The sequence below is a fragment of the Rattus rattus genome, chromosome 5 (genome assembly GCF_011064425.1).
Source record: "Rattus rattus isolate New Zealand chromosome 5, Rrattus_CSIRO_v1, whole genome shotgun sequence".
NCBI classification, from domain to species: Eukaryota; Metazoa; Chordata; class Mammalia; order Rodentia; family Muridae; genus Rattus; species Rattus rattus.
The window spans coordinates 138,196,019-138,207,386 of NC_046158.1; the positions used below are offsets into that span (position 1 = coordinate 138,196,019).

The following is an 11,368-nucleotide window of genomic DNA, read 5'->3' on the forward strand; positions in this document are numbered from 1 at the left end:
CTCTTCCCTCTCTCCTTCCCTTCCTTCCTGGGTTGGGGCTGAACCCCCAAGCCTTGAGCACGCAAGGCAGCTATTACATCCCCACCCACCTCGTCCTTCCACCAGCTCAGATTCCTTTACTGGTGTTTGAGGGACAAATCGTGTGGCTTTTGTATTCACAGTTAATTCTTCCCATAGTTCGTAGCGTTTACTCTATGGATTCCTGAGTCCAGGGCTTCGAAAACGTGGTCCTTGCTCTTTGGTTTGTTCCTTGGCCTAGATGAGTCTTTTCCTCTTTAAGATATAGTTATGTGGAGTGAATGGCGGGTTTTTGTCAGATGTGCCATTATATTTAAAATACTTTTGTCATTCTGGATGGTTCTTGTCTGTGTTGTTATAGTCATTTTCTAGTAACTTTCAGAACGGTCAAGCCTTTGAGTCCACTTCTGTACTTTCTAATTACGTCTTTCAAGTTCTAGTCAGAGTTCTGTAAGTGAGGCCATGATCTAGAAAGGTCCTTTGTGGATAACCGCAGAGCCCTGGAGATCATAGAGGATGCAGAGTTGCATCTGAGACACTGACCTGCCGCTCGGGTCAGCAGGTTGAGAGGGCAGCCACAGTGCCTGTGTGCAGAGCTGCACATGGATGGAACACACCTGCTGTGGTGAGGGCGGGACAGCTTGTGGGCCCTTTTGCTGTGTGTCTCATGTTTACTCTCTGTTCCAGGGTTATCTACAATGAAGTTATACAGACCTCCAAGTACTACATGCGAGATGTGACCGCCATAGAATCTGCTTGGCTGCTGGAGCTGGCGCCTCACTTTTATCAACAAGGAACGGTAGGAATGGGTGGAACGTGGCCCCAGACGAACAGCAGCCTCTTCCTAGTCTTCAGTGTCCCTAAATCATTCCCTCCAGCACCCCTGTACACAGGGAGGTGAAATCATCAGAGCCCCTTGGTGAAACCACGTTCATGGGCTTCATAGGGAGTGCAGTTAGAATCAAATCCTGCAGCCCTGTAAGATAAGGCCCAAGGTGGCTGAAACTCACTGTGTGGTCAGCCACATGCTCCCTCTGCAGGCCACTTGCAGTATGGGTAATGGATTTAAGGTTTCTGTTTTTCATTTTTGTAAGAATGGTTCATTCATTGTCCCCAAAGTCTATGCATCCTTCTAACATGACCTAATTCAAAGATGGCCGATAATGCTTGAAAAATTGGTAGGTAAACTGGGGCCACAGGCTGGCTGGCTGGGTGTGCACCATGGACTGTTCAGTCTGTACTGTGCTCTAATTAATCCATTAATTAACTTAATAAATTGGGTGACTTGTAATGGTAGGTTATTGAATGTAATGATTGTGTGTGTGTGTGTGGGGGGGAGGTGCTGGAAGTTGAGCCTTGTGATTACTGATGACTTTTTAAGCATGCTGCCTTGCAGTCAGTCAGTTTCTGTTGGTCCATTCTAACCTTTGTTCCTTTAAAAACCTTATTTTACTGCTTTTCAGATTAATGAATTGAGTTTTTTCTTTTAGTACTGCATTTTATTTCTTAATGGCCTTTTATACTGTAGACTCCTCATGGTTGATCTTGAATTCATATCACACTGCTGAGCAGTGCTGTAAGAAACCTACACCACACTGTTGACTTTTTACCCAGCGGGTTTTGAGCTTTGCTGGTCAGTGTCTTCTTCCTGCACGAGTTCCACTACGCTCTGCCGTGGTGGTTGTTTTGAACCGTCAGTTGTGTCTTCCACGGATTACAACGTAGAGCGGTTCTTTGGCCCTCTGGCCGTGTGGATCCCGGCCTCAAGACCTTCCTTTAGTGTATCTTCAGCGCCGTCTTAGGTAGAATACCTTGTTATTTGCAGGAGTACTGTTTCGTTTTTACTTTTGAAGGATAGTTTTCCTCCGTGGAATTCTTCCTTGAATGCGTTTTGGTGCTGGTTTTCATCTCCTGCATCTGTGTGCAGTGTCTCTGCGGGGCCTGCAGCCATCTTTAGGCCGCCGTGTGTTCGCAGTGGGTCTTGTTAGCCCTGCAGCTGCTCTTGAGGGTGTTTCCCCCTTTCCAGCCATTTGACCTGTGAGATGCTTTTCTTCATGTGTATCCTTCTCAGAGTTAACTGAACTTTCTAGATCTGTGAGTAGATGTTTATAGTTATATTAGGGGAGTGTGGGCTTTTTCCTTTAAATCTCTATTTTTTTTTTTTTTTTTTTGGCTCCAGTCTTGGCCCTCTGAAGCTCCAGTCCCACACTTTTTCTATCCAGCACTTGTTTGTGTCTTACTCATCACAAAGACTCTGGTCTTTTTTTCCTAAACGCCACTCTGGGCAGTTTCTCAGGATTTCTGGTCTGTTCTGTGGGGCCCTGTTGGCTGTTAGGCCATCTGAGGAATCCTGGATAATTCACTTTTCTGTTCTAGTATGTGATTCCTCTCTGCCTCATGTTCTCTGTGTTCACTCATTACACTTACCTTTTTCTTCAGATCTTTGAATACACACACACACACACACACACACACACACACACACACACACACACACACACCCCTCTGCTTTAGAAGCCACTCAACCCAGCATTGCTGTCATTTCAGCCTTAATTGGATTTTGGCTTGTCTCATAACCAGAAACAAGTTTTTCTTGTCTAGTAGTTTTGTGTCCATGTTTTATGTTAGCTATTATAGGTACTATGTTAATAGAATCTGAAATTTCTTTTCATAGATAATGTCAATTTTTTTTCCTGCTAGCTAGTTTATAAGCACATAACTGGATTCTGCTGAGCCTTGATCTTAGTCTTTAATGGGGCAGGTCTTAGTCATACATGTAAGGCATAATCTTTTTCTTTTCTTTTTTAATGTCTGATCAAGTGTCTAGGACTCTTGGTGATGTCTGTGCACTGGTCCTAGACATTTGGTCGGTCTGTCGGTCTGTCTGTCTGTCTATCTATCTATCTATCTATCTATCTATCTATCTATCTATCTATCTATCTATCTAAATGGGATTTATTAGACTTGCTTGGACTGTGTTCCAGCTAGTCCAGCAATGGCTGTCTACCAACAGAAGGCCCAAGTAGTTGCCCAGTCCATGAGGCTGAATGTCTCGGCTTGAAGTAAGTTCTAATGCCAGTGAAGGAATGGACTTGCCAACAAGAACGAGAGCAAGCAGGCAAAGAGAGCAAGTCCCCTTTCCATGTCCTTTCTACAGGCTGCAAGCAGTGTGACAAAAATGAAAGGATTTTCCCACCTCCGAAAATCAGATTAAAAGCGGATCTTCTACTACAAATTATTTGATTCAGAAAAATCCCTCACGGACATGCCCAGCTGCCTGGGTTTAGTTCATTGTAGATGTAGTCGAGCTGAGGACAAAGATTAGTCACACCAGCACTCCTCTGTGGTCCCACCTTTTCAGGCCTGTGGGTCTGGGAGCCAGTGTGTTTCGGGGCACATGCTTAGCTTTGTGCTCAGACCCTAGCCCCCAAAAGAAAAGGAGAACGAAGGCTTGTGGGTCCTGTCCTCTTTGTGTTCCAGTTGTTTGCTGAAAGTTGCTTCAGCTGCTTTGGTCCAGATTTGCTGCTGTTTATAGCACAGGGGATCTGAGTTCCGGTTCTCCACCAGGGCGACTGCACCGTGAGTTCAGGCTGAGATTGGTCTGATTGCTTTGTGTAGAATGTGGAAGAGTTAAGCTGGTCCTGCTGCTCCTTTAGGTCCAACTACTAGGGAAACTGAGGCATGAGGTTTGTTTGAGTTCATAAGGAGACAACCTCGGAGGCCAAAGGAAGTTAAAAGGCGGGTTATGAGGGGAGCAGAGACTGCTGTAGTACTGGGGCGCCTGCAGTGAGGCGCAGCCCTGCATTCTCCTGGCCTCTTGAGGCTCCTGGAGAATAGAAATGGCTGACAAACTGAGTTCCCTTTCCTTCTCAGCTCAAAATTAGTTTATTTAGGTTAGACTCTCAAAGTTAAGGGGCAGATTGTTTCAGAATGTGGAAGAAAATGAGAGGGTCAGTGATCTGTCTCTTCGCTCAGACTTCTGGCTTTTAGCCTGAACTCCGCTGTGATGAGTGTTGGGAAGAGCTGGGGCCTTGAGAAACATCCAGAACCATAGCCTTGTTGTATGATGGGGTCCCTGAAGCTCCTTCAGAACAGCTTGGTATCTTTTCTGATTAAGGTCCAGAGGTAGAGCGCTGTTTCCTCAGGGACTCTCCAGGTTCCCAGGGGCTGCCCGCAGGGCAGGTCTGCTCTGCTGGATGCAGCCTTGGTGTCGGCAGCTCCTCCCGCACCTCCAGTGACTTCCCCTCACTTGTTTTCCAGAGTCGCTTTCGTGCTGTAGAGGCCTGGGATAGCTCAGAGTCACCTTTGTTTATACTTGGCATTCTTTCCAGTGCATGAAAACTGCCTCACAGGGGATGGTGCCAGCGCCCATTCTGGATAAGGCTACACATGTCCAGGATTAGTTTAAGGTTGTGTCTGGTGAAGAGCAGAGAGGAGAGAATCCAGAGAAGCAGCAAATGCACAGAGATTTGCCTCAGAGAGACCATTGTGATCAGGGACAGTGATGCCTGACGCACTGTGTGAGGACCAGTGCTTTCCTTTCCCCAGCACAAGTGTGTAGAAAGCCTGAGTCTGCCATCTCCTTGGAACTGGGCCTGTCGCTCTGTCAGCACAGTGGTAGTGTGCTGTTTTCTTTCAGAGCTGGCAGTTCTCTGGGGAACTGAGGCCATGTTGGGTGTGCTAGGACATGGGGCTGGGGCACCAGCAGTTGGGGGTGCAGCATCCTCTTGGGAAGAGTCCCTGAGTGCTGGCTTGACTCAGCTTTGGGTCTGTGCCTCGCTGGACCACTTCAGTGATGCGATGTCAGGATCCCCTCAGTTGGTGAGGGGAGCTCCCTAATTAGAAGCTATGTTCATACATTCTGCCTCAAATACTTACGTGAGAACTTGTAGTAAGTTGGCTTTATGATAAAGAGTTTTTATTCCTCAGTCCTGCCAGCTGATGCCCATGGTGATGGAAGGAAGCGTCACGTGTATTTTCACTTGTCTCTCCTGCAGTGTGGGGCACAGCCTTCCTTGGGATGGTATGGGCCAAGCAGGAGAAGTGACTTGTGGGAGCTCGGCTGGCGTCTGCTTTCCCTGTCTCACCACCCGTGATGTTTCCTTTTCTCTTGCAGCATCTGTCCCTGAAAGCCAAGAGAGCCAAGGTCCAGGACCAGTGAGCGGAGCTCAGCAAGTGGCTGCAGGGATGCGGAGTGTGGCTCCTCCTTCGTGTTGTCTCTGGCACCAGCTCAGGGGAACAGGCAGACACTGCTGTGGGCCGTACCCTGCTCATTACCCCCTTTCTGCTCCCCTCAGCATTTGCCGCCCTCATGGGGCCATAGAGGAATCTGAGCATGGCCAGCGTTCTGCACTTCGCGTAGGCCAAGCAGGAGTTGGCTGGGCCGTGCTCTGGCCCCAGTCCTCGCTCTCAGCAGCCGGCATGCTACTCCAGCAGGCCCCGCTCCTGGTCCAGCTCTGTGGTGAGGAAAGTGAAGGCCGAAGGTGGCGGAAGACCTGTGTAGACAGGGCTCTCTTGGCCTCCTGTGTCTGCCTGCTGTGGCCACAGTTGTTGACTACTGAGGCGACTGCTGCTGTGTGTGTCAAGTACGAAAGGAAATGCTGGGTATTTCCGTCTATGTCACCAAAGCTGTGTCAGGCACGGGGGCTTCCAGACAAAGCTTCTTCTTCCCTCTGCCCATGCCCTGCTTATCTGCAGCGGGAGACTTAGTGTAGTGATGGTGGGCCACTCGGGACTCAGCCCGTTTTGTTAGCCGCTTGCTCTGCAAGTGGGCTTAGCTTTCTCTCAGAGCACGATGCCATATCCTGGTGCCAGTCTGGGCGCCAGGGAACGCTCACCAACCTCGACCCCGTGGGGCTTCTCTTTAGCAGGAATTCACCACAGTTTAGATGCCCTAAACTTGTGTAGCTCAGGAACATAACTTGTATATTTATCTTAATTTGTCTGCTTGCATTCTTGCAAGAACACAGGCAGCTCCCTGGGCACTGTTCCCACCGCACCGGGGTTGCCTTGCGGCGACAGCGCTGCCACTTCAGCGCACGGCAAGACAGACTTCTCCCGTACTGTCTCAATGGTGTTTATTTTGAAAACGTGGCTTGAAAGTTTATTTTTGTACTGGTCTTAATTTGGATGTGTCACTTTTGGCACCAAACCTCTGTCATTTTTATTTCCATTTTGTAATGTGTAAATAGCTGTGGAAAGTTGTTAACTGTAGTAAATATTTCTACCTGAGGGGACATGTTTCTCCTGTCTGTGGCTCTTGTGGTCTGTATTTTAAGAGGGTCCAGTGAATATTCCAGGTGAGGCCTGACGGTGGCTAAGGTGCCTGATGCTGCCTGTGCAGCAGCTGGGGGTGTGGTGCCCATGTGCACAGAGCCCCGTTATCCATGATTATGTGTCTGAATGCGCCCAGACCATATTAGAGCAAAGTGTGGGGCATCGTTTAAGGAAGAACTGAAGAGGTTCTAGTTCTCACCAGCTGGGATCTGCCTGCTATTTTATTAACGGTTTTCATTGGCGTGTGCCAGCAAACCGTAGGTGCATATACAGAGACACTTGTGGAGCCAAAGGTTAACCTCGGGTCATTTCTCAGAAACAGCCCACCTTATTTTTGAGACAGAGTCTCTCACTGGGGCCTGGGATTCACCCATTCAGTGAGCTCCAGGGTCCCCTGGTTCTGCCTCTCAGTACTAGGATTACAGGTATATACCAACAATCTTACATCAGCCAACCAGTTAAAAGCCAGTACAAAATGCAAACAAAACCAGGGTGAACTCCCAGAGCCTGGAAGCTGCTGGGTGTGGGCTGTGTGGACTGTGGGCCAGCATCCACACTGAGTGTCAGCACGCCTGGACTGTGGTCCCAGTGCCGAGCAAGTGGGTTTCCAGTGGACTTGGAGCAGTGTGGGATGCTGGTCCTCACTAGAGAAGTTCATGCTGCCTGGTCTCCAGTCCGTGTCAGGGTCAGAGGAAGACTCCTGCTTTTCAGTACCATAACTGGACGATCTCAGCTTCCGACTCATGGTGAAGCAGATGGTAGAACTGTTAGCTTCCCATTGAAGTTCCTTAAGTCGTGGGAACTGTAGGAAGCCAACCATATTTGATAGAGTAGCTGGAAGTTGCCGACAGGTGACCCAGAGAGGACTTCATGGCCTCAGGCTCTCAGTCATTGCTCTCTCCAGTGAGTTGGGCTAATGTGGACGGAGTCATGGAGTCACCTGATCCTCCCGGGTGGTATGAAAGTGTTCAGGCCAGCATCACAGTGGCTCCCCTGAGCCCTCTGCTTCTGCATCTGCATTCTTTACTGCTTGCGCTCTCTACCGAGGATGTGCTTAATCCCACGAGTTTCCACAGCCAGGTGAAGGCAGCCCCTGTACTGGCCACTGCTTCAGGCTCCTGAGGCCTCACAGTGCTCTAGTCCCTGGCACCAGGGCACACATGTGGAGGTCAGAGGATAACTCCTGCTGGTCCTTACCTTACCTTGCTTTTGCCTGAAAGCCTCTGGGGATTCTCCTGTCCCCACATTCCCCAGGTTCTTCTCCCTGTGGGAGTGCCCTGGCAGCTTTATGTGGGTTCTTAGGATCTGAACGCAGTCTTCACACTTGAAGGGCAAACATGTTTACCTCCTGAGCCATCTTCCAGTCCGTGTTTAAGCCCAGCCTCACTTTAAGGTCCAGTCTCAGGCACATATAGAATGTTTACTCCACCCCTCAGCTGCTGTCTTTGCAAACCCAACCCCCCAACTTCTGTGTCATTTCCCCATAGCATGAAGTTTTCAATAAAAGAACATGGTTATTAGATTTATTTTATACTGTTTTAACAAGTAATCTTCGTAACATTTGTTTTAGCTGGTAGGTCTTTTGTGCACTCATCTGTTTCTTTTATTGGAACATTGAGTACAGAAAGGGCCTATATAGTGTTTTCATGGCCCTGTAAGTACTTTGTTCCATTTAGTGTGGGATTTGAACCAGCAGTTCACGTCCTAGTTTCTCTTTACCACCCTCTCTTCTGTCTTAGCTGAGTTGGCTTTAGGATTGGGCAGGGGCTGGCATGGAGGTCAGGAGCTGGGAGATGGTGTCTGCGGGGGGTGACACCAGCCAAGGGTTAGGTGTCAGGAGCACACGAAGCACTCCTGCGTGTCAATGAAAGAGGACCTCAGTAGGAAACGGGGCAAAAGGCTGAGCAAGCGGTTCATACAACAGATCCGGACACCCAGAAAACCAGCCAAGAGTCGGGCCACCACCAGAGAAATGTTCTAAAACAGCCATTCCACGTCCCTGGGCATGGTCGCTGAGCAGACCGTGGGAGCCTGTGTGTGGGCAGAGTGGAGGCCACTATGCTGGCGCTGGTCATAATCATTGACCACAACAAGCCCAGGCCCTGTGGCCCAGGATACCCACTTCTGGTGCATTTCTAACATCCTTCCAGAGTCCACAGCAGGTGCGTGTCGGGTGCTCCCTCCCAGTGACTGGGTGCTTGGGGGAGGGTGTGCACGGGCAATACAGAGGCTGACACCCAAGTGTGCTGGGAAGTACGTCACTTTCACGCTGCATACAGTAAAAGCCTTGGAGACAGTTGAATGTGAAAAGTGGGAGACAGATGTGACAGACAGAGAACACAGGCCCATGAAGGGCAGTGCTGAGATTGTAGAAGGGACCAAGCAAGGAGAGCCAAGTCTGGTGGTAGGAATGCTAAGACCAAGCAAATGTGTGGATGGGGGAGCTTCTTAGGGCTGGAGAGACGGCTCACTGGGTGGGCCATCTGGAGCTACCTTCTCCGGTGTGTGTAGACAGCTATACATGTGGGCACGCATGCACTTGCCCACACACAGGTATACCTCCGACCCCGGCTCATCTGGAAGGTGACCGGCATCTGGGACACACATTCTATGTGACCTGTGGGCTGGGAGATCATGGGATTGGCTTCAGTGGTCCGTCTGCTCCTGAATCACAGTTCAGTTCGGCAGGAGTTGCATCTATAGCAGCACGGTACAGTGTTACAATGTTACACAGATACTGCTTTTTTTTTTTTTTTTTTTTTAAATGTCTGCACCACCAGGGTGGAGTTAGTTTCCACCTGTAGTCTGACAGCTGGAAACAGCTGCAGGGCTGTCACTAACCTCTGGGTAGGAGTGAACTCCAGGGAAAAAACCCTTGTGTTCATGAGTAAACAGACTGCTGGCACTAGTGGGAGGTTGTGGGGTTTCTGTGGACCCGATTTCTCTTGATAGGTTTCCAAAACAGGAGGCAAGAAAATGGATGGTAGCTTCAAGACAGAAGTGATGCTTTAAACCTGCGTAGACACCCAGCTCTTTGTTTTGCGGGGGGCCCAAGCCCTAAGTTTAAGTTACATATAAGAAACACTTGTTTTATTGGGTAGCCACAGACTTTTAACACCTCTCTGCCACTGGTCATAAGAATCAGGCACCTAAAACGTTCCCTGGTGGTCTTTGTAGTCACCCCTCCCCCCATTCCCATCATGGTGCTGTTTCTGGGGCTGTGGTTCTGCTTTTGGTCCTGTGGATTAGGTTTCTCCAGAGTTTCATAATAAATTGAGTATTGTCTGCCCATGTTGGTTATCTTCGTGGTCAGCTCGACAAGATGGAGAATCGTGGTATGCCTTACTGTGGCTGCGTGAACATTTCTAGAAGGCTTTAACTAAGGAATAAAGGCCCACCCTAAACGACAGTGGGACCATCCTGTGGACCAGAGTTCCAGACCGAATATGAAGGAGAAAGGGGCCGAGCACAAATGTTCATCTCTACTTCCTGACAGATTGCAGCCTGCTCCCAGTGGCATGCCTTTGTCCCGTGGGCTGTGAGTCAGGTGTTTCCTGAGTTGCTTTTGTTCAGTATTTTATCCCAGCAAGGAGAGTAACAGTGTTCAGAAGTCCCAGGGTTAAGTCCCAGCCAGACAGTTACTTTGTAAACCTTGGTTCCAGACTGTTTATCTTTGGGTCAGGATTCTGTCAAGTGAGGGCGACAGTATTAACTTCCCTTCTTCCTTTACACTGGCGCTACACTGAGTCCTAGAAGCCCTGCCCCTGAGTTTGCTCAGGCAAGGCTTCCTGCTCCTAAGCACAACTGTGTCCTAGAAGGCTATTGCTGCCCCTCCTCCATTACCTAAGCCGGACTCCCTGGTGCCAGGATCTCGGGATCTCCAGGTCTCCAGGACATCCAGGAAAGATCAAATGCAGTGATGGCTGTCCAGATGGGCAGAAGCTAGAGGTAACTGAATAAAGGGAGGAATGTGTCCGGGAGAGGTTCCCATGGTTCATGCTGTTATGACACCAGATCTTTTGTGGGGAGCACTCCCAATTAGGGCTGCTGATCACCCTGGGCAAGTGGTTGGTTCAGGATATGCTTACACAGATGCATTACTCTAAGCCCCTAGATACCCTTAAACCCATAATCAGACGTGGATACTTAGCATGCTATGTGGTCATGTGTGTGTATGTGCGTGTGCATGGGCACAGTGCACTCACTCATCCTGGCATTCAGATAAAATGTTCCTGTGTAGTGGGCCAGCCCATCTTCCTTCCCAGGGATGTGAAGGGTCTGATCTCAGCTGCAGAGCAGCATCGTGCTGCCCTCTGCTGGCCAATAGAAGTCACTACTCATCCCACAAGTTTTGGTCCCTTTTTTGGCTATCTGGCAGAGCGGACATGGAGGGACAGAGGACTAAGGAACTATTTCCCCTTTGTTGCTCATTTCAAACTCATTCTGATTAGCCCCCAGCAGGCAGGCGCACACCCATCCTATGGCCACTAATTCCTGACCATCTATGATGATGACAAAATATTTTGTGCCTCCAAGATTTGGGGTGCAATATGGGGCAGCATTCGTGAGAGGGGCATCAAGTTGGCGTAGGACACTGGGCCTGGAACCATAGACTACCTGGAGAACTCTGCTGTTCTGGGGGTGTTAGCTCTGGTTAACCATCCTAGAGCTGAGGTGTAGCCTCCTGGGTAATTCCCGAGTTCATTCTTGAGACATCAGACTGCACAAGCCAAGCATACGCTGACAGGAAAGCCCAATTTTGTGATAACAGCCATGACCTCTGAAGGTTCTTCCAGGTCAAAGTGACACACTGGCATCTGGGGTTGCAGACAATGTCCACAGACAACTCAGGACAGTTGCAGCTCTGGTCAAGGCTTTCTGCATTGATGAGTAGACCTGTGCGGCTGCATTGCTCAGCTCAGAGTCTGACAGGTTTGCAGCATGGATGCCCTGGGCATGCACTGCACCCAGAGACCAGCAGGGGTCGCTGGCACTCCGTGTTTGTGCATCTGAAGCTGCATTACCAGACTTGGTTTACCACCCAAGAGTTAAATTAAGGCTTGCTCAGGTCCGA

General features: G+C 49.4%; 1 protein-coding gene across 1 annotated transcript in view; it reads left to right on the top strand.

Moving 5' to 3' along the window:
• The window catches only part of Dhx35 (DEAH-box helicase 35), a 63,321-nt gene extending 57,060 nt beyond the window's left edge, over positions 1-6,261 (top strand). The window contains exons 21-22 of the mRNA XM_032904662.1: positions 706-817; positions 5,135-6,261. Of these exons, the coding sequence (XP_032760553.1) occupies positions 706-817; positions 5,135-5,179 (157 nt within the window). The 3' untranslated portion in view covers positions 5,180-6,261. The remainder of the gene's footprint in view (positions 1-705; positions 818-5,134) is intronic.
• The last annotated feature ends 5,107 nt before the right edge of the window (positions 6,262-11,368 follow it).